This window comes from Heptranchias perlo, unplaced genomic scaffold, assembly GCF_035084215.1.
Source record: "Heptranchias perlo isolate sHepPer1 unplaced genomic scaffold, sHepPer1.hap1 HAP1_SCAFFOLD_617, whole genome shotgun sequence".
Lineage (NCBI taxonomy): Eukaryota > Metazoa > Chordata > Chondrichthyes > Hexanchiformes > Hexanchidae > Heptranchias > Heptranchias perlo.
In genome coordinates this window covers 81,815-100,000 of record NW_027139641.1, presented here as the reverse complement: position 1 = coordinate 100,000, position 18,186 = coordinate 81,815, and the positions used below count along the sequence as shown (strand labels likewise).

General features: G+C 44.6%; 1 protein-coding gene across 1 annotated transcript in view; it reads left to right on the top strand.

Moving 5' to 3' along the window:
* The window catches only part of LOC137317426 (microtubule-actin cross-linking factor 1-like), a gene marked incomplete at both ends in the record, with an annotated part of 63,564 nt that overhangs the window by 26,892 nt on the left and 18,486 nt on the right, over positions 1-18,186 (top strand). Inside the window, one exon of the mRNA XM_067980766.1 lies at positions 3,293-3,469. Coding sequence (XP_067836867.1) covers positions 3,293-3,469 — 177 coding nt within the window. The remainder of the gene's footprint in view (positions 1-3,292; positions 3,470-18,186) is intronic.

The following is an 18,186-nucleotide window of genomic DNA, read 5'->3' as shown; positions in this document are numbered from 1 at the left end:
TAACTACAATCCCTGTATCATCCCTCTCCTTTGTGAAGACAGATGCAAAGTATTCATTAAGAACCAGACCCACATCTTCCACCTCCACACATAGTTTACCTTTTGGTCTCTGATAGGCCCGACTCTTTCCTCAGTTATCCTCCTGCTCTTAATGTATTTATAAAACATCTTTGGGTTTTCCTTGATTTTATTTGCCAATATTTTTTCATGCCCTCTCTTTGCTTTCCTAATTTCCATTTTAATTTCACCCCTGCACTTTCTATACTCCTCGAGGCTTTCTGCAGTATTGAGTTCTTGGTGTCTGATATAAACTTCCCTTTTTTGCCTTATCTTACCCTGTATGCTCCTTGTCATCCAGGGGGCTCTCAATTTGGCAGCCCCTCCCTTTTTCTTTGTGGGAACATGTTTACTCTGAACCCCTTGAATCTCCCCTTTGAATCTCTCCCACTGCTCTGACACTGATTTACCTTCAAGTAGCTGTTTCCAGTTTACTTTTGCTAAATCACTTCTCTGTTATTGGCCTTTCCCCAATTTAGAACTTTAACTCCTGCTCTGTCTTTGTCCTTTTCCATAACTATGCTAAAACTAACTGTATTATGATCACTACCACCAAAATACTCTCCCACTGATACTCCTTTCACCTGCCCCTCTTCATTTCCTAAAACTAAATCCAGAGCTGCCCCCCTGTCAGTGTTGATTCTGTCCTCTGTTTGTTCAGTGTGAAGATCCCAGTGTTGATTCTGTCCTCTGTTTGTTCAGTGTGAGGATCCCAGTGTTGATTCTGTCCTCTGTTTGTTCAGTGTGAGGATCCCAGTGTTGATTCTGTCCTCTGTTTGTTCAGTGTGAGGATCCCAGTGTTGATTCTGCCCTCTGTTTGTTCAGTGTGAGGATCCCAGTGTTGATTCTGTCCTCTGTGTTCAGTGTGAGGATCCCAGTGTTGATTCTGTCCTCTGTTTGTTCAGTGTGAGGATCCCAGTGTTGATTCTGTCCTCTGTTTGTTCAGTGTGAGGATCCCAGTGTTGATTCTGCCCTCTGTTTGTTCAGTGTGAAGATCCCAGTGTTGATTCTGCTCTCTGTGTTCAGTGTGAGGATCCCAGTGTTGATTCTGTCCTCTGTTTGTTCAGTGTGAGGATCCCAGTGTTGATTCTGCCCTCTGTTTGTTCAGTGTGAGGATCCCAGTGTTGATTCTGCCCTCTGTTTGTTCAGTGTGAGGATCCCAGTGTTGATTCTGTCCTCTGTTTGTTCAGTGTGAGGATCCCAGTGTTGATTCTGCCCTCTGTTTGTTCAGTGTGAGGATCCCAGTGTTGATTCTGCCCTCTGTTTGTTCAGTGTGAGGATCCCAGTGTTGATTCTGCCCTCTGTTTGTTCAGTGTGAGGATCCCAGTGTTGATTCTGCCCTCTGTTTGTTCAGTGTGAGGAACGCAGTGTTGATTCTGCCCTCTGTTCAGTGTGAGGATCCCAGTGTTGATTCTGTCCTCTGTTTCTTCAGTGTGACGATCCCAGTGTTGATTCATAGAATCATGGAATCATAGAAATTTACAACATGGAAACAGGCCCTTCGGCCCAACATGTCCATGTAGCCCAGTTTATACCACTAAGCTAGTCCCAATTGCCTGCACTTGGCCCATATCCCTCTATACCCATCTTACCCATGTAACTGTCCAAATGCTTTTTAAAAGACAAAATTGTACTCGCCTCTACTATTGCCTCTGGCAGCTCGTTCCAGACACTCACCACCCTTTGAGTGAAAAAATTGCCCCTCTGGACCCTTTTGTATCTCTCCCCTCTCACCTTAAATCTATGCCCCCTCGTTATAGACTCCCCTACCTTTGGGAAAGATTTTGACTATCTACCTTATCTATGCCCCTCATTATTTTACAGACTTCTATAAGATCACCCCTTAACCTCCTACTCTCCAGGGGAAAAAGTCTCAGTCTATCCAACCTCTCCCTATAAGTCAAACCATCAAGTCCCGGTAGCATCCTAGTAAATCTTTTCTGCACTCTTTCTAGTTTAATAATATCCTTTCAATAATAGGGTGACCAGAACTGTACACAGTATTCCAAGTGTGGCCTTACTAATGTCCTGTACAACTTCAACAAGACATCCCAACTCCTGCATTCAATGTTCTGACCAATGAAACCAAGCATGCCGAATGCCTTCTTCACCACCCTATCCACCTGTGACTCCACTTTCAAGGAGCTATGAACCTGTACTCCTAGATCTCTTTGTTCTATAACTCTCCCCAACGCCCTACCATTAAAAGAGTAGGTCCTGGCCCGATTCGATCTACCAAAATGCATCACCTCACATTTATCTAAATTAAACTCCATCTGCCATTCATCGGCCCACTGGCCCAATTTATCAAGATCCCGTTGCAATCCTCGATAACCTTCTTCACTGTCCACAATGCCACCAATCTTGGTGTCATCTGTAAACTTACTAACAATGCCTCCTAAATTCTCATCCAAATCATTAATATAAATAACAAATAACAGCGGACCCAGCACCGATCCCTGAGGCACACCGCTGGACACAGGCCTCCAGTTTGAAAAACAACCCTCTACAACCACCCTCTGTCTTCTGTCGTCAATCCAATTTTGTATCCAATTGACTACCTCACCTTGGATCCCGTGAGATTTAACCTTATGTAACAACCTACCATGCGGTACCTTGTCAAAGGCTTTGCTAAAGTCCATGTAGACCACGTCTACTGCACAGCCCTCATCTATCTTCTTGGTTACCCCTTCAAAAAACTCAATCAAATTCGTGAGACATGATTTTCCACTCACAAAACCATGCTGACTGTTCCTAATCAGTCCCTGCCTCTCCAAATGCCTGTAGATCCTATCTCTCAGAATACCCTCTAACAACTTACCCACTACAGATGTCAGTCTCACCGGTCTGTAGTTCCCAGGCTTTTCCCTGCCGCCCTTCTTAAACAAAGGATTCTGCTCTCTGTGTTCAGTGTGAGGATCCCAGTGTTGATTCTGTCCTCTGTTTGTTCAGTGTGAGGATCCCAGTGTTGATTCTGTCCTCTGTTTGTTCAGTGTGAGGATCCCAGTGTTGGTTCTGTCCTCTGTTTGTTCAGTGTGAGGATCCCAGTGTTGATTCTGTCCTCTGTGTTCAGTGTGAGGATCCCAGTGTTGATTCTGTCCTCTGTGTTCAGTGTGAGGATCCCAGTGTTGATTCTGTCCTCTGTGTTCAGTGTGAGGATCCCAGTGTTGATTCTGTCCTCTGTGTTCAGTGTGAGGATCCCAGTGTTGATTCTGTCCTTGGTTGAATTCTGCAGAAGAAGAACAAAAGAATTGAGATCAAGAAACAGCCGATCACTGAGGTCAAAGTTCATACAGAGACCGAGACGTCAGCACAGTTACAACTCTGTGAGCATTCAAGAAGGAACAGGAAAAGGAAGAGTGGGAAGAATTCCAACGCCAAGGATTCGTCAGCGAAACAAGAGGAAGTTATGGTGAGTTTTGTTACAATTGATAACCGCCCAGCACGATAGTGAAATGGAAAAAATATCTCATCGATGGGATTGGGGAACTGATCAATGGGAATGGGTCCAATCAATGGGAATGGGGATCTGATCAATGGGAATGGGTCCAATCATTGGGAATGGGGATCTGATCAATGGGAATGGGTCCAATCATTGGGAATCGGGATCTGATCAACGGGAATGGGTCCAATCAATGCAAATGGGTGCAATCATTGGGAATGGGGATCTAATCAATGGGAATGGATCCATTCAATGGGAATAGGTCCAATCAATGGGAATTGGTGCAATTAATGGGAATGTGCCCAACCATTGAAAGGATCCAATCAACGAGTTTGGGTCCAATCAATGAGAATGGATGCAATCAACGGGAATGGGTCCAATCAATGGGAATGGGGATCTATCAATAAGAATGGGTCAAATCAATGGGAATGGGGATATGATCACTGGGAATGGCTCAAATCAAAGGGAATGGGTCCAATCAATGGGAATGGGTGCAATCAATGGGAATGGGAATCTGATCAATGGGAATGGGTCCAATCAATGGGAATGGGCATCTGATCAATGGGAATGGGACCAATCAATGGGAATGGGAATCTGATCAATGGGAATGGGTCCAATCAATGGGAATGGGACCAATCATTAGGAATGTGTCCAATCAATGGGAATCGGGTTCTGATCAATGGGAATGGGGAGAATCAATGAGAATCGGGCCCAAACAATGGGAATGGGGATCTGATCAACGGTAATGGATCCAATCAATGAGAATTAGTGCAATCAATGGGAATCGGTCCAATCAAAGGGAATGGGTCAATCAATGAGAATTGGTGCTATTAATGGGCAGGTAACCAAACAATGGGAATGGGTCCAACCAATGGGAATGGGGATCTGATGACTGGGAATGGGTCCAATAAATGGGAATGAGGATCTGATCAATGGTAGTGGGTCATAGAAAAATAGAAACATAAAAAATAGGGGCAAGAGTAGGCCATTCAGCCCTTTGGGCCCGCTCCGCCATTCAAAATGATCATGGCTGATCGTCTAACTCAGTACCCTGTTCCCGCTTTTTCCCCATATCCCTTGATCCCTTTAGCATTAAGAAATATATCTATCTCCTTCTTGAATACATCTAATGACTTGGCCTCCACTGCCTTCTGTGGTAGAGAATTCCACAGGTTCACCACCCTCTGAGTGAAGAAATTTCTCCTCATCTCGGTTCTAAATGGCATACCCCGTATCCTGAGACTGTGACCCCTGGTTCTGGACTCCCCAGCCATCAGGAACATCCTCCCTGCATCTAGTCTGTCTAGTCCTATTAGAATTTGATATGTTTCGATGAGATCACCTCTCATTCTTCTAAACTCTAGTGAATATGGGCCTAGTCGACCCAATCTCTCCTCATACGTCAGTCCTGCCATCCCAGGAATCAGTCTGGTAAACCTTCGTTGCACTCCCTCCATGGCAAGGATATCCTCCCAGACAGATTCCTGGGCTGGCAGGACTGACGCATGAGGAGAGATTGGGTCAACTAGGCCTATATTCACCAGGTCTCGTTGCACCTCCCCTTTTCCCAATCAATCACCATTCAGATAATAATCTGCCTTTCTGTTTTTACAACCAAAGTGGATAACCTCACATTTATCCACGTTATACTGCATCTGCCATGTTCTTGCCCACTCACCCAACTTGTCTAAATCACATTGGAGCCTCTTTGCATCCTCCTCACAGCTCACATTCCACCCCAGCTTTGAGTCGTCTGCAAACTTGGAAATGATGTGGAGATGCCGGTGATGGACTGGGGTTGACAAATGTAAGGAATCTTACAACACTAGGTTATAGTCCAACAGTTTTATTTGAAAATCACAAGCTTTTGGAGGCTTTCTCCTTCATCCACTTCACCTGACGAAGGAGAAAGCCTCCGAAAGCTTGTGATTTTCAAATAAAACTGTTGGACTATAACCTGGTGTTGTAAGATTCCTTAAACCATTCCCTCATCCAAATCATTGATATATATTGTGACTAGCTGGGGCCCAAGCACTGATCCCTGCGGTACCCCACTAGTCACTGCCTGCCACCCCGAAAAAGACCCATTTATTCCTACTCTCTGTTTCCTGTCTGTCAACCAATTCTCAATCCATGCCAGTATATTCCCCCCAATCACATGTGTTATAATTTTGCACACTAACCTCTTGTGTGGGACCTTATCAAAAGCCTTATGAAAATCCAAATAAACCACATCCACTGGTTCTCCCCTATCTATTCTACCAGTTACATCCTCAAAAAACTCCAGTAGATTTGTTAAGCATGATTTCCCTTTCATAAACCCATGCTGAGTTTGTCCAATCCCGTTAATGCCCTCCAAGTGTTCTGTTATCACATCTTTTGTAATAGAGTCGAGCATTTTCCCCACTACTGATGTTAGGCTAACTGGTCTGTAATTCCCTGTTTTTTCTCTCCCTCCTTTTTTAAATAGTGGGGTTACATTTGCCACCCTCCAATCTGTAGGAACTGTTCCATAATCTATAGAATTTTGGAAGATGATCACCAATGCATCCACTATTTCCAGGGCCACTTCCTTTAGTACTCTGGGATGTAGATTATCAGGCCCTGGGGATTTGTCAGCCTTTAGCCCCATTAATTTCCCGAGCACTATTTTTTTACTAATACTGGTTTCCTTCAGTTCCTCCCTCTCACTATTGTAAACAATTTTACAACACCAAGTTATAGTCCAGCAATTTTATTTTAAATTCACAAGCTTTCGGAGGCTACCTCCTTCCTCAGGTGAACGATGTGGAAAATGGGCGGAACAGTGGCAAATGGAATTTAACCCGGAAAAGTGCGAGGTGATGCACTTTGGAGGGACTAACAAGGCAAGGGAATACACAATGAATGGGAGGACCCTAGGCAAGACAGAGGGTCAGAGGGATCTTGGTGTGCAAGTTCACAGATCCCTGAAGGCGGCGGAACAGGTAGATAAGGTGGTAAAGAAGGCATATGGGATACTTGCCTTTATTAGCCGAGGCATAGAATATAAGAGCAAGGAGGTTATGATGGAGCTGTATAAAACACTGGTTAGGCCACAGCTGGAGTACTGTGTGCAGTTCTGGTCGCCACACTACAGGAAGGATGTGATCGCTTTGGAGAGGGTGCAGAGGAGATTCACCAGGATGTTACCAGGGCTGGAGCGCTTCAGCTATGAAGAGAGACTGGGAAGATTGGGTTTGTTTTCCTTGGAGCAGAGGAGGCTGAGGGGGGACATGATTGAGGTGTACAAAATTATGAGGGGCACAGATAGGATGGATACTAAGGAGCTTTTTCCCTTCGTTGAGGGTTCTATAACAAGGGGACATAGATTCAAGGTAAAAGGCGGGAGGTTTAGAGGGGATTTGAGAAAGAACTTTTTCACCCAGAGGGTGGTTGGAGTCTGGAACTCACTGCCTGAAAGGGTTGTGGAGGCAGGAACCCTCACAACATTCAAGAAACATTTGGATGAGCACTTGAAATGCCATAGCATACAAGGCTACGGACCAAATGCTGGAATATGGGATTAGAGTAGACAGGGCTGATGGCCGGCGCGGACACGATGGGCCGAAGGGCCTCTATCCGTGCTGTATGACTCTATGACTCTATGACTCTATGACTCTATAACTTGGTGTTGTAAAATTGTTTACAATTGTCAACCCCAGTCCATCACCGGCATCTCCACATCATCCCTCTCACCAGACCCTTGGTTCCCTAACATTTCTGAGAGGTTATTTGTGTCCTCCTTTGTGAAGACAGAACCAAAGTATGTGTTTAATTGTTCTGCCATTTCTTTGTTCCCCATTATAATTTCCCCCATTTCTGACTGTAAGGGACCTACATTTGTCTTCACTAATCTTTTTCTCTTGACATATTTATGGAAGCTTTTACAGTCAGTTTTTATGTTCCCTGCTAGTTTACTCTCATACTCTATTTTTCCCCTCTTAATCAATCTCTTTGTTCTCCTTTGCTGAATTCTGAACTGCTCCCAATCCTCAGGCTTGCCGCTTTTACTGGCAATTTTATATGTCTCCTCTTTGGATCTAATACTATCCCTAATTTCTTTTGTAAGCCACGATTGAGCCACCTTTCCTGTTTTATTTTTGTGCCAGACAGGAATGAATAATTGTTGTAATTCCTGCACACGTTCTTTAAATATTAGCCATTGCCTATCCACCGTCATCCCTTTTAGTAAAGTTCCCCGATCTATCATAGCCAACTCACACCTCATACTTTCGTAATTTCCTTTATTTAGATTCAGGTCTCTAGTTTCGGATTCAACTACTTCACTCTCCATCTTAATGAGGAATTCTATCATGGTCCAATCAATGGGAATGGGTCCAATCATTGAGAATTGGAGCAATCTATGGGAATCTGTCCAACCAATAAGAATGGATCGATAGGGTAGATGCTGAGTGGATGTTACTCCTCATGGGGGAATCTAAAACTAGGGGGCATAGTCTCAGAATAAGGGGTCGCCCATTTAACACGGAAATGAGGAGGAATTTCTTCTCCCAGAGGGTCGTGAATCTTTGGAATTCTTTACCCCAAAAAGCTGTGGAGGCCGAGTCATTGAATGTATTCAAGGCTGACTTCGACAAATTTTCAGCAAGGTAGTCAAAGGATATGGGGAAAGGGCGGGAAAGTGGAGTTGAGGTAAAAATCAGATCAGCCATGATCTCATTAAATGGCGGAGCAGGCTCGAGGGGCCGAACGGCCTACTCCTGCTCTTACCTCTTCTGGTCTTATGGTCTTATGTGTCCAATTAATGAGAATGCTTCCAATCAATGGGAATGGGTCCAATCCATGGGAACGTGTCCAATTAATGGGAATGGGTCCAATCAATGGGAATGTGTCCAATTAATAAGAATGAGTGCAATCAATGGGAATGCGACCAATCAATGGTTATGTGCCCAATCAGTGGGAATGGGTCCAGTCAATGGGAATGAGTTCAATCAATGGGAATGGGTTCAATCAATGGAATTGATCCAATTAATGGGAATGAGTCCAATCAATTGGAATGGGTCCAATCAATGGGAATGTGTCCAATCAATGGGAATGGCGTCTGATCACGGTAATGGATCAAATCAATGGGAATGGGTTTAAATAATGGGAATGGGGATCTGATCAATGAGAACAGGTTCTACCAATGGGAATGGACACTTGATCAAAGGGAATGGGCTCAATCAATGGGAATCAGTCCAATCAATGGGAATGGGTTCAATCAATGTGAATTGGTGCATTTAAAAGGAACAGGTCCAACCAATGGGAATGGATCCAACCAATGGGAATGCGACCAATCAATGAGAATGGGTCCAATCAATGAGAATGGGTCCAATCAATGAGAATGGGTCCAATCAATGAGAATGGGTCCAAGCAGTGGGAATGTGTCTAATCAATGGGAATGGGTCCAATTAATGGGAATTGGCCCAATCTTTGGGAAAGGGCACAATCAATGGGAATAGGTCCAACCAAAGGGAATGGGTCCAATCAATGGAAATAGGGATCTGTTCAATGGGAATGGGGCCAATCAATTAGATTTGGTGCAATCAATGGGAAAGGCTCCAAACAATGGGAATGCGTCCAATAAATGGGAATGGTCAGCTGATCAATGGGAACGGGTCCAACCAATGGGAATGGGGATCTGATCAATGGGAATGGGGATCTGACCAATGGGAATGGGTCCAATCATTGGGAATGGGGATCTGATCAATGGGAATGGGTCCAACCAATGGGAATGGGTCCAACCAATGGGAATGGGTCCAATCAATGGGAACGGGTCCAACCAATGGGAATGGGGATCTGATCAATGGGAATGGGGATCTGACCAATGGGAATGGGGATCTGACCAATGGGAATTAGTCCAATCAATGAGAATGCTTCCAATCAATGGGAATGGGTCCAACCACTGAGAATGGGTAGAATCCATGGGAAATGGGTCCATTCTATGAGAATGTGTCCAAACCACGGGAATGTGTCCCATCAATGGGAATGTGTCCCATCAATGGGAATGGGTCCAATCAATGGGAATGGATCCAATCAATGGGAATGGGCCCAACCAATGGCAATGTGCCCAACCATTGGGAATGGGTCCAATCAATAGGAATGGGTCCAATCAATGAGAATGGATCTAAACAATGGGAATGGGTCCAATCAATGGGAATGGGTCCAATCAAAGGGAATCGGACCAAACAATAGGAATGGGATGAATCAATCGGAATGCTTCCAATCAACGAGAATGGGTCCAATCAATGGGAATGTGTCCAATCAATGTAAATTGGCCCAATCTATTGGAATAGGCCCAATGATTGGGAATGTGTCCAATCAATGGGAAAGGGCAGCTGATCAATGGGAATGGGTCCATTCAATGGGAATGGGTTCAATCAATGGAAATGTTTCTATTCAGTGAGAATGAGTCCAATCAATGAGAATGTGTCCAACCAAAGGAAATGGTCCAATCAATGCAAATAGGGACCTGATCAATGAGAATGGGTCTAATCAATGAGAATGTGTCCAATCAAGTAGAATGGATCTTATCAATGGAAATGGGAATCTGATCAATGGGAATGGGGATTTGATAACTGGGAACGGGTTCAACCAATGCGAAATGGGAGCTGATCAACCGGAATGGGTCCAATCAATGGGAATGGGGATCTGGTCAACGGGAATGGGTCCAATCATTGGAAATGGGTGCAATCCAGGGGAACGAATCCAATCAATGGGAATGGATTGAATCAAAGGGTACGGGTCCAATCAATGAGAATGGTTCCAAACAAAGAGAATGGGCCCAATCATTGTGACTGGGCATAGGAACATAGGAACAGGAGTAGGCCATTCAGCCCCTCGTGCCTGCTCCGCCATTTGATAAGATCATGGCCGATCTGTGATCTAACTCCATATACCTGACATTGGCCCATATCCCTTAATACCTTTGGTTGCCGAAAAGCTATCTATCTCAGATTTAAATTTAGCAATTGAGCTAGTATCAATTGCCATTTGCGGAAGAGAGTTCCAAACTTCGACCACCCTTTGTGTGTAGAAATGTTTTCTAATCTCACTCCTGAAAGGTCTGGCTCTAATTTTTAGACTGTGCCCCCTACTCCTAGAATCCCCAACCAGCGGAAATAGTTTCTCTCTATCCACCTTATCTGTTCCCCTTAATATCTTATAAACTTCGATCAGATCACCCCTTAACCTTCGAAACTCCAGAGAATACAACCCCAATTTGTGTAATCTCTCCTCGTAACTTAACCCTTGAAGTCCAGGTATCATTTTAGTAAACCGACGCTGCACTCCCTCCAAGGCCAATATGTCCTTCCGAAGGTGCGGTGCCCAGAACTGCTCACAGTACTCCAGGTGCGGTCTAACCAGGGTTTTGTATAGCTGCAGCATAACTTCTGCCCCCTTGTACTCCAGTCCTTTAGATATAAAGGCCAGCATTCCATTAGCCTTATTGATTATTTTCTGCACCTGTTCATGACACTTCAATGATCGATGTACCTGAACCCCTGGACATCCACTGTTTTTAACTTGTAACATCAAGTCTGCAGCACAGAAACAGGCCATTCAGCCCAACTGGTCTGTGCTGGTGTTTATGCTCCACACGAGTCTCCTCCTGCACACTCCATCTCACCCTATCAGCATATCCTTCTATTCCTTTCTCCCTCATGTGTTTATCCAGCTTCCCCTGAAATAAATCTACACTATTCACCTCAACCACTCCTTGTGGGAGCGAGTTCCACATTCTCACCACTCTCTGGGTGAAGAAGTTTCTCCTGAATTCCCGATTGGATTATTAGTGACTATCTTATATTTATGGACCCTAGTTCTGGTCTCTTCTGCAATTGGAAACATTTTCTTTATGTTTACCCTATCGAACCCTTTCATTATCTTAAAGACCTAGAACCATAGACCCATAGAAAAGATACCGCACAGAAGGGGGCCATTCAGCCCATCGTGTCCGTGCCGGCTTGAAGAACAACCAGGTGCCCATTCTAATCCCACCTTCCAGCACCCGGTCCGTAGCTCTGCAGCTTACAGCACTTTAGGTGCAGGTGCAGGTACTTTTTAAAAGAGTTGAGGGTCCCTGCCTCTACCACCAATTCGGGCAGTGAATTCCATACACCCACCACCCTCTGGGTAAAAAAGTTTTCCTCATGTCCCCTCTAATCCTTCCGCCAATCAGCTTAAATCTATGTCCTCTAGTTCTTGAACTCTCCGCTAGGGGAAACAGGTACTTCCTGTCTACTCTATCTGGGCCCCTCATAATTTTGTACACCTCAATCAAGTCTCCCCTCAGCCTCCTCTGCTCCAAGGAAAACAACCCCAGCCTATCCAATCTCTCCTTGCAGCTGCAATTCTCAAGCCCTGGCAACATTCTTGTAAATCTTCTCTGCACTCTCTCCAGAGCAATTACGTCCTTCCTGTAATGTGATGACCTGAACCCCTAAGTCCCTTTGGACATCCACTGTTTTTAACTTTTTACCATTTAGAAAGTACCCTGTTCTATCCTTTTTTGATCCGAAGTGGATGACTTCACATTTGTCTACATTGAATTCCATTTGCCACAGTTTTGCCCATTCACCTAATCTATCAATATCCCTTTGTAATTTTATGTTTTCATCTACACTGCTTACAATGCCACCAATCTTTGTGTCATCGGCAAACTTAGATATGAGACTTTTGATGTCTTCATCTAAGTCGTTAATAAATATTGTGAATAATTGAGGCCCCAAGACAGATCCCTGCGGGACTCCACTAGTCACATCCTGCCAATGTGAGTACCTACCCATTATCCCTACTCTCTGTCGCCTTTCGCTCAGCCAACTTCCTAACCAAGTCCGTACTTTTCCCTCGATTCCATGGGCTTCTATCTTAGCTAACAGTCTCTTATGTGGGACCTTATCAAATGCCTTCTGGAAGTCCATATAAATAACATCCATTGACATTCCCCTGTCCACTACTTTGGTCACCTCTTCAAAAAATTCAATCAGGTTTGTCAGGCACGACCTACCTTTCACAAATCCATGCTGGCTCTCTCTGATTAACTGAAAATTCTCGAGGTGTTCAGTCACCCTATCCTTAATTATAGATTCCAGCAATTTCCCCACAACAGATGTTAGGCTAACTGGTCTATAATTCCCTAACTTCCCTCTCTCTCCTTTTTTAAAAAGCGGAGTGACATGTGCAATTTTCCAATCTCGAGGGACAGTTCCTGAATCTAGAGAACTTTGAAAGATTATAGTTAGGGCATCTGCAGTGTGCTCACCTACTTCCTTTAAAACCCTGGGATGGAAACCATCTGGTCCTGGGGATTTGTTACTCTTTAGTGCTATTATTTTCTTCATTACTTTTGCTTTACTTATGTTAATTTTATTGAGTCCCTGTCCCCAATTCAATGTTAGTTTTCTTGGGATTTCCGGCATGCTATCCTCTTTTTCTACTGTAAATACTAACGCAAAGTAATTGTTCAACATGTCCGCCATTTCCGCATTGTCAATAAATTATATCCCCACTTTCAGTTTTTAAGGGGCCAACACTGCTCCTGACCACCCTCTTTTTCCTAATATAACTATAAAAGTTCTTCGTATTGGTTTTGATATCCCTTGCAAGTTTCTTTTCATACTCTCTTTTTGTAGCTCTTACTATCTGTTTTGTGACCCTTTGTTGATCTTTGTATCTTTCCCATTCGCCAGGATCTGTGCCATTTTTTGCCTTTTTGTATGCCCTTTCCTTATGTCTTATACTGTCCTTTACCTCTTTCATTGTCCATGGCTGTTTTTTTTGGCAAGTAGAGTTCTTGCCCCTCAGGGGTATAAACCGGTTCTGTATCTCGTTAAATGTTTCTTTAAACATTTCCCACTGATCATCAGTCATTTTACCCATTAACAGATTTGCCCAGTTTACTGTGGACAGTCTCTGTCTCATCCCATTGAAGTCGGCCTTACCCAAGTCTAGAATCTTAGCAACTGACTCACTTTTTTCCCTTTCAAACACTACATTGAACTCGATCATGTTATGATCACTATTGGATAGATGTTCACGCACAGTTAAGCTGTTAACTAAATCTGGTTCATTGCTCATTACTAAATCTAGTATGGCTTGCCCCCTTGTTGCCTCTAGGACATACAGCTGTAGAAAACTATCCCGGACACACTCCAGAAATTCACTACCTTTCTGACAGTTGCTAGTCTGCTTTTCCCAATCTATGTGAAGGTTATAGTCCCTCATTAAGACCACTATGCCTTTCTTATGCGCTTGTCTAATCTCTGCATTTATACAATCTAACACTTCAATGGGAATGGGTCCAACCATTGGGAATGTGTCCAATCAATGGGAATGAGGATCTGATCAATGGCAATGGGTGAAAACAATGGGAATGGGTCCAATCAATCACAATGTGTCCAATCAATGAGAATGAGTCCAATCAATGGGAATGTGTCCAATAAATGGGAATGGGTCCAATCAATGAGAATGTGTCCAATAAATGAGAATGAGTCCAATAAATGGGAATGTGTCCAATCAATGAGAATGAGTCCAATCAATGGGAATGTGTCCAATCAATGAGAATGAGTCCAATAAATGGGAATGTGTCCAATAAATGAGAATGGGTCCAATCATAGAATCATAGAATCATAGAAGTTACAACATGGAAACAGGCCCTTCGGCCCAACATGTCCATGTCGCCCAGTTTATACCACTAAGCTAGTCCCAATTGCCTGCACTTGGCCCATATCCCTCGATACCCATCTTCCCCATGTAACTGTCCAAATGCTTTTTAAAAGACAAAATTGTACCCGCCTCTACTACTGCCTCTGGCAGCTCGTTCCAGACACTCACCACCCTTTGAGTGAAAAAATTGCCCCTCTGGATCCTTTTGTATCTCTCCCCTCTCACCTTAAATCTATGCCCCCTCGTTATAGACTCCCCTACCTTTGGGAAAAGATTTTGACTATCGACCTTATCTATGCCCCTCATTATTTTATAGACTTCTATAAGATCACCCCTTAACCTCCTACTCTCCAGGGAATAAAGTCCCAGTCTGTCTAACCTCTCCCTGTAAGTCAAACCATCAAGTCCCGGTAGCATCCTAGTAAATCTTTTCTGCACTCTTTCTAGTTTAATAATATCCTTTCTATAATAGGGTGACCAGAATTGTACACAGTACTCCAAGTGTGGCCTCACCAATGCCCTGTACAACTTCAACAAGACATCCCAACTCCTGCATTCAATGTTCTGACCAATGAAACCAAGCATGCTGAATGCCTTCTTCACCACCCTATCCACCTGTGACTCCACTTTCAAGGAGCTATGAATCTGTACTCCTAGATCTCTTTGTTCTATAACTCTCCCCAACGCCCTACCATTAACGGAGTAGGTCCTGGCCCGATTCGATCTACCAAAATGCATCACCTCACATTTATCTAAATTAAACTCCATCTGCCATTCATCGGCCCACTGGCCCAATTTATCAAGATCCCGTTGCAATCCTAGATAACCTTCTTCACTGTCCACAATGCCACCAATCTTGGTGTCATCTGCAAACTTACTAACCATGCCTCCTAAATTCTCATCCAAATCATTAATATAAATAACAAATAACAGCGGACCCAGCACCGATCCCTGAGGCACACCGCTGGACACAGGCATCCAGTTTGAAAAACAACCCTCGACAACCACCCTCTGTCTTCTGTCGTCAAGCCAATTTTGTATCCAATTGGCTACCTCACCTTGGATCCCATGAGATTTAACCTTATGTAACAACCTACCATGCGGTACCTTGTCAAATGCTTTGCTGAAGTCCATGTAGACCACGTCTACTGCACAGCCCTCATCTATCTTCTTGGTTACCCCTTCAAAAAACTCAATCAAATTCGTGAGACATGATTTTCCTCTCACAAAACCATGCTGACTGTTCCTAATTAGTCCCTGCCTCTCCAAATGCCTGTAGATTCTGTCCCTCAGAATACCCTCTAACAACTTACCCACTACAGATGTCAGGCTCACTGGTCTGTAGTTCCCAGGCTTTTCCCTGCCGCCCTTCTTAAACAAAGGCACAACATTTGCTACCCTCCAATCTTCAGGCACCTCACCTGTAGCGGTGGATGATTCAAATATCTCTGCTAGGGGACCCGCAATTTCCTCCCTAACCTCCCATAACGTCCTGGGATACATTTCATCAGGTCCCGGAGATTTATCTACCTTGATGCGCGTTAAGACTTCCAGCACCTCCCTCTCTGTAATATGTACACTCCTCAAGACATCACTATTTATTTCCCCAAGTTCCCTAACATCCATGCCTTTCTCAACCGTAAATACCGATGTGAAATATTCATTCAGGATCTCACCCATCTCTTGTGGTTCCGCACATAGATGACCTTGTTGATCCTTAAGAGGCCCTACTCTCTCCCTAGTTACCCTTTTGCCCTTTATGTATTTGTAGAAGCTCTTTGGATTCACCTTTGCCTGATCTGCCAAAGCAATCTCATATCCCCTTTTTGCCCTCCTGATTTCTCTCTTAACTCTACTCCGGCAATCTCTATACTCTTCAAGGGATCCACTTGATCCCAGCTGCCTATGCATGTCATATGCCTCCTTCTTATTTTTGACTAGTGCCTCAATCTCCCGAGTCATCCAAGGTTCCCTACTTCTACCAGCCTTGCCCTTCACTTTATAAGGAATGTGCTTACACTGAACCCTGGTTAACACACTTTTGAAAGCCTCCCACTTACCAGACGTCCCTTTGCCTGCCAACAGACTCTCCCAATCAACTTCTGAAAGTTCCTGTCTAATACCATCAAAATTGGCCTTTCCCCAATTTAGAATTTTAACTTTTGGGCCAGACCTATCCTTCTCCATAGCTATCTTAAAACTAATGGAATTATGATCACTGGTCCCAAAGTGATCCCTCACTAACACTTCTGTCACCTGCCCTTCCTTATTTCCCAAGAGGAGGTCAAGTTTTGCCCCCTCTCTCGTCGGGCCATCCACATACTGAATGAGAAATTCCTCCTGAATACACTCAACAAATTTCTCTCCATCCAAGCCCCTAATGCTATGGCTGTCCCAGTCAATGTTGGGAAAGTTAAAGTCCCCTACTATTACCACCCTATTTTTCTTGCAGCTGTCTGTAATCTCCTTACATATTTGCTCCTCAATTTCCCGTTGACTATTTGGGGGTCTGTAGTACAATCCTATCAAAGTGATCTCTCCCTTCTTATTTTTCAGTTCTACCCATATGGACTCAGTGGGCGAACCCTCGGATATATCCCCTCTCACTACTGCCGTGATGTTCTCCCTAATCAAGAACGCAACTCCCCCTCCTCTCTTACCTCCTGCTCTATCTTTCCTATAGCATCTGTACCCTGGAACATTGAGCTGCCAGTCCTGCCCCTCCCTTAGCCATGTTTCAGTAATAGCTATAACATCCCAGTCCCATGTACCCATCCATGCCCTGAGTTCATCTGCCTTGCCCATCAGACTTCTTGCATTGAAATAAATGCAGTTTAATCTAGTCTTCCCTTGGTCTTTGCCCTGCTTTCTCAGACCATCTGTCCGGTCATGTTCTGTACACTCTCCCTTACTGCCTTTTGTTTCTGTCACCACTTTATTTCCCACTGACTTCCTGCATCGGTTCCCATCCCCCTGCCACATTAGTTTAAACCCTCCCCAACAGCACTGGCAAACACTCCCCCTAGGACATTGGTTCCAGTCCTGCCCAGATGCAGACCGTCCAATTTGTACTGGTCCCACCTCCCCCAGAACCGGTTCCAATGGCCCAGGAATTTGAATCCCTCCCTCTTGCACCATCTCTCAAGCCACGTATTCATCTTAGCTATCCTGTCATTCCTACTCTGACTAGCCCGTGGCACTGGTAGCAATCCTGAGATTACTACCTTTGAGGTCCTACTCTTTAGTTTAACTCCTAACTCCCTAAATTCAGCTTGTAGGACCTCATCCTGTTTTTTACCTATATCGTTGGTGCCTATATGCACCACGACAACTGGCTGTTCACCCTCCCCCTCCAGAATGTCCTGCAGCCGCTCCGAGACATCCTTGACCCTTGCACCAGGGAGGCAACATACCATCCTGGAGTCTCGGTTGCGTCCGCAGAAACGCCTGTCTATTCCCCTTACAATCGAGTCCCCTATCACTATAGCTCTGCCACTCTTTTTCCTGCCCTCCTGTGCAGCAGAGCCAGCCACGGTGCCATGAACCTGGCCACTGCCACCTTCCCCTGGTGAGCCATCTCCGCCAACAGTATCCAAAACGGTATACCTGTTTTGGAGGGAGATGACCGCAGGGGACCCCTGCACTGCCTTCCTACTCTTCCTCTGTCTGTTGGTCACCCATTCACTATCTCCCTCAGTAATTTTTATCTGCGGTGTGACCAACTCACTGAACGTGCTATCCACGACTTTCTCAGCATCGCGGATGCTCCAAAGTGAGTCCATCCGCAGCTCCAGAGCCGTCAAGCGGTCAAACAATAGCTGCAGCTGGACACACTTCCCGCAGGTGAAGGAATCAGGGATACAGGAAGGAGCCCTGAATTCCCACATCCCACAAGAGGAACATGACACGGCGCTGGGATCTCCTGCCATGACTTAACCCTTAAATTAGCTTAAGAACAACTACAATGTCAAGAGAAAAAAAAAGGAAAGAAAAACTAC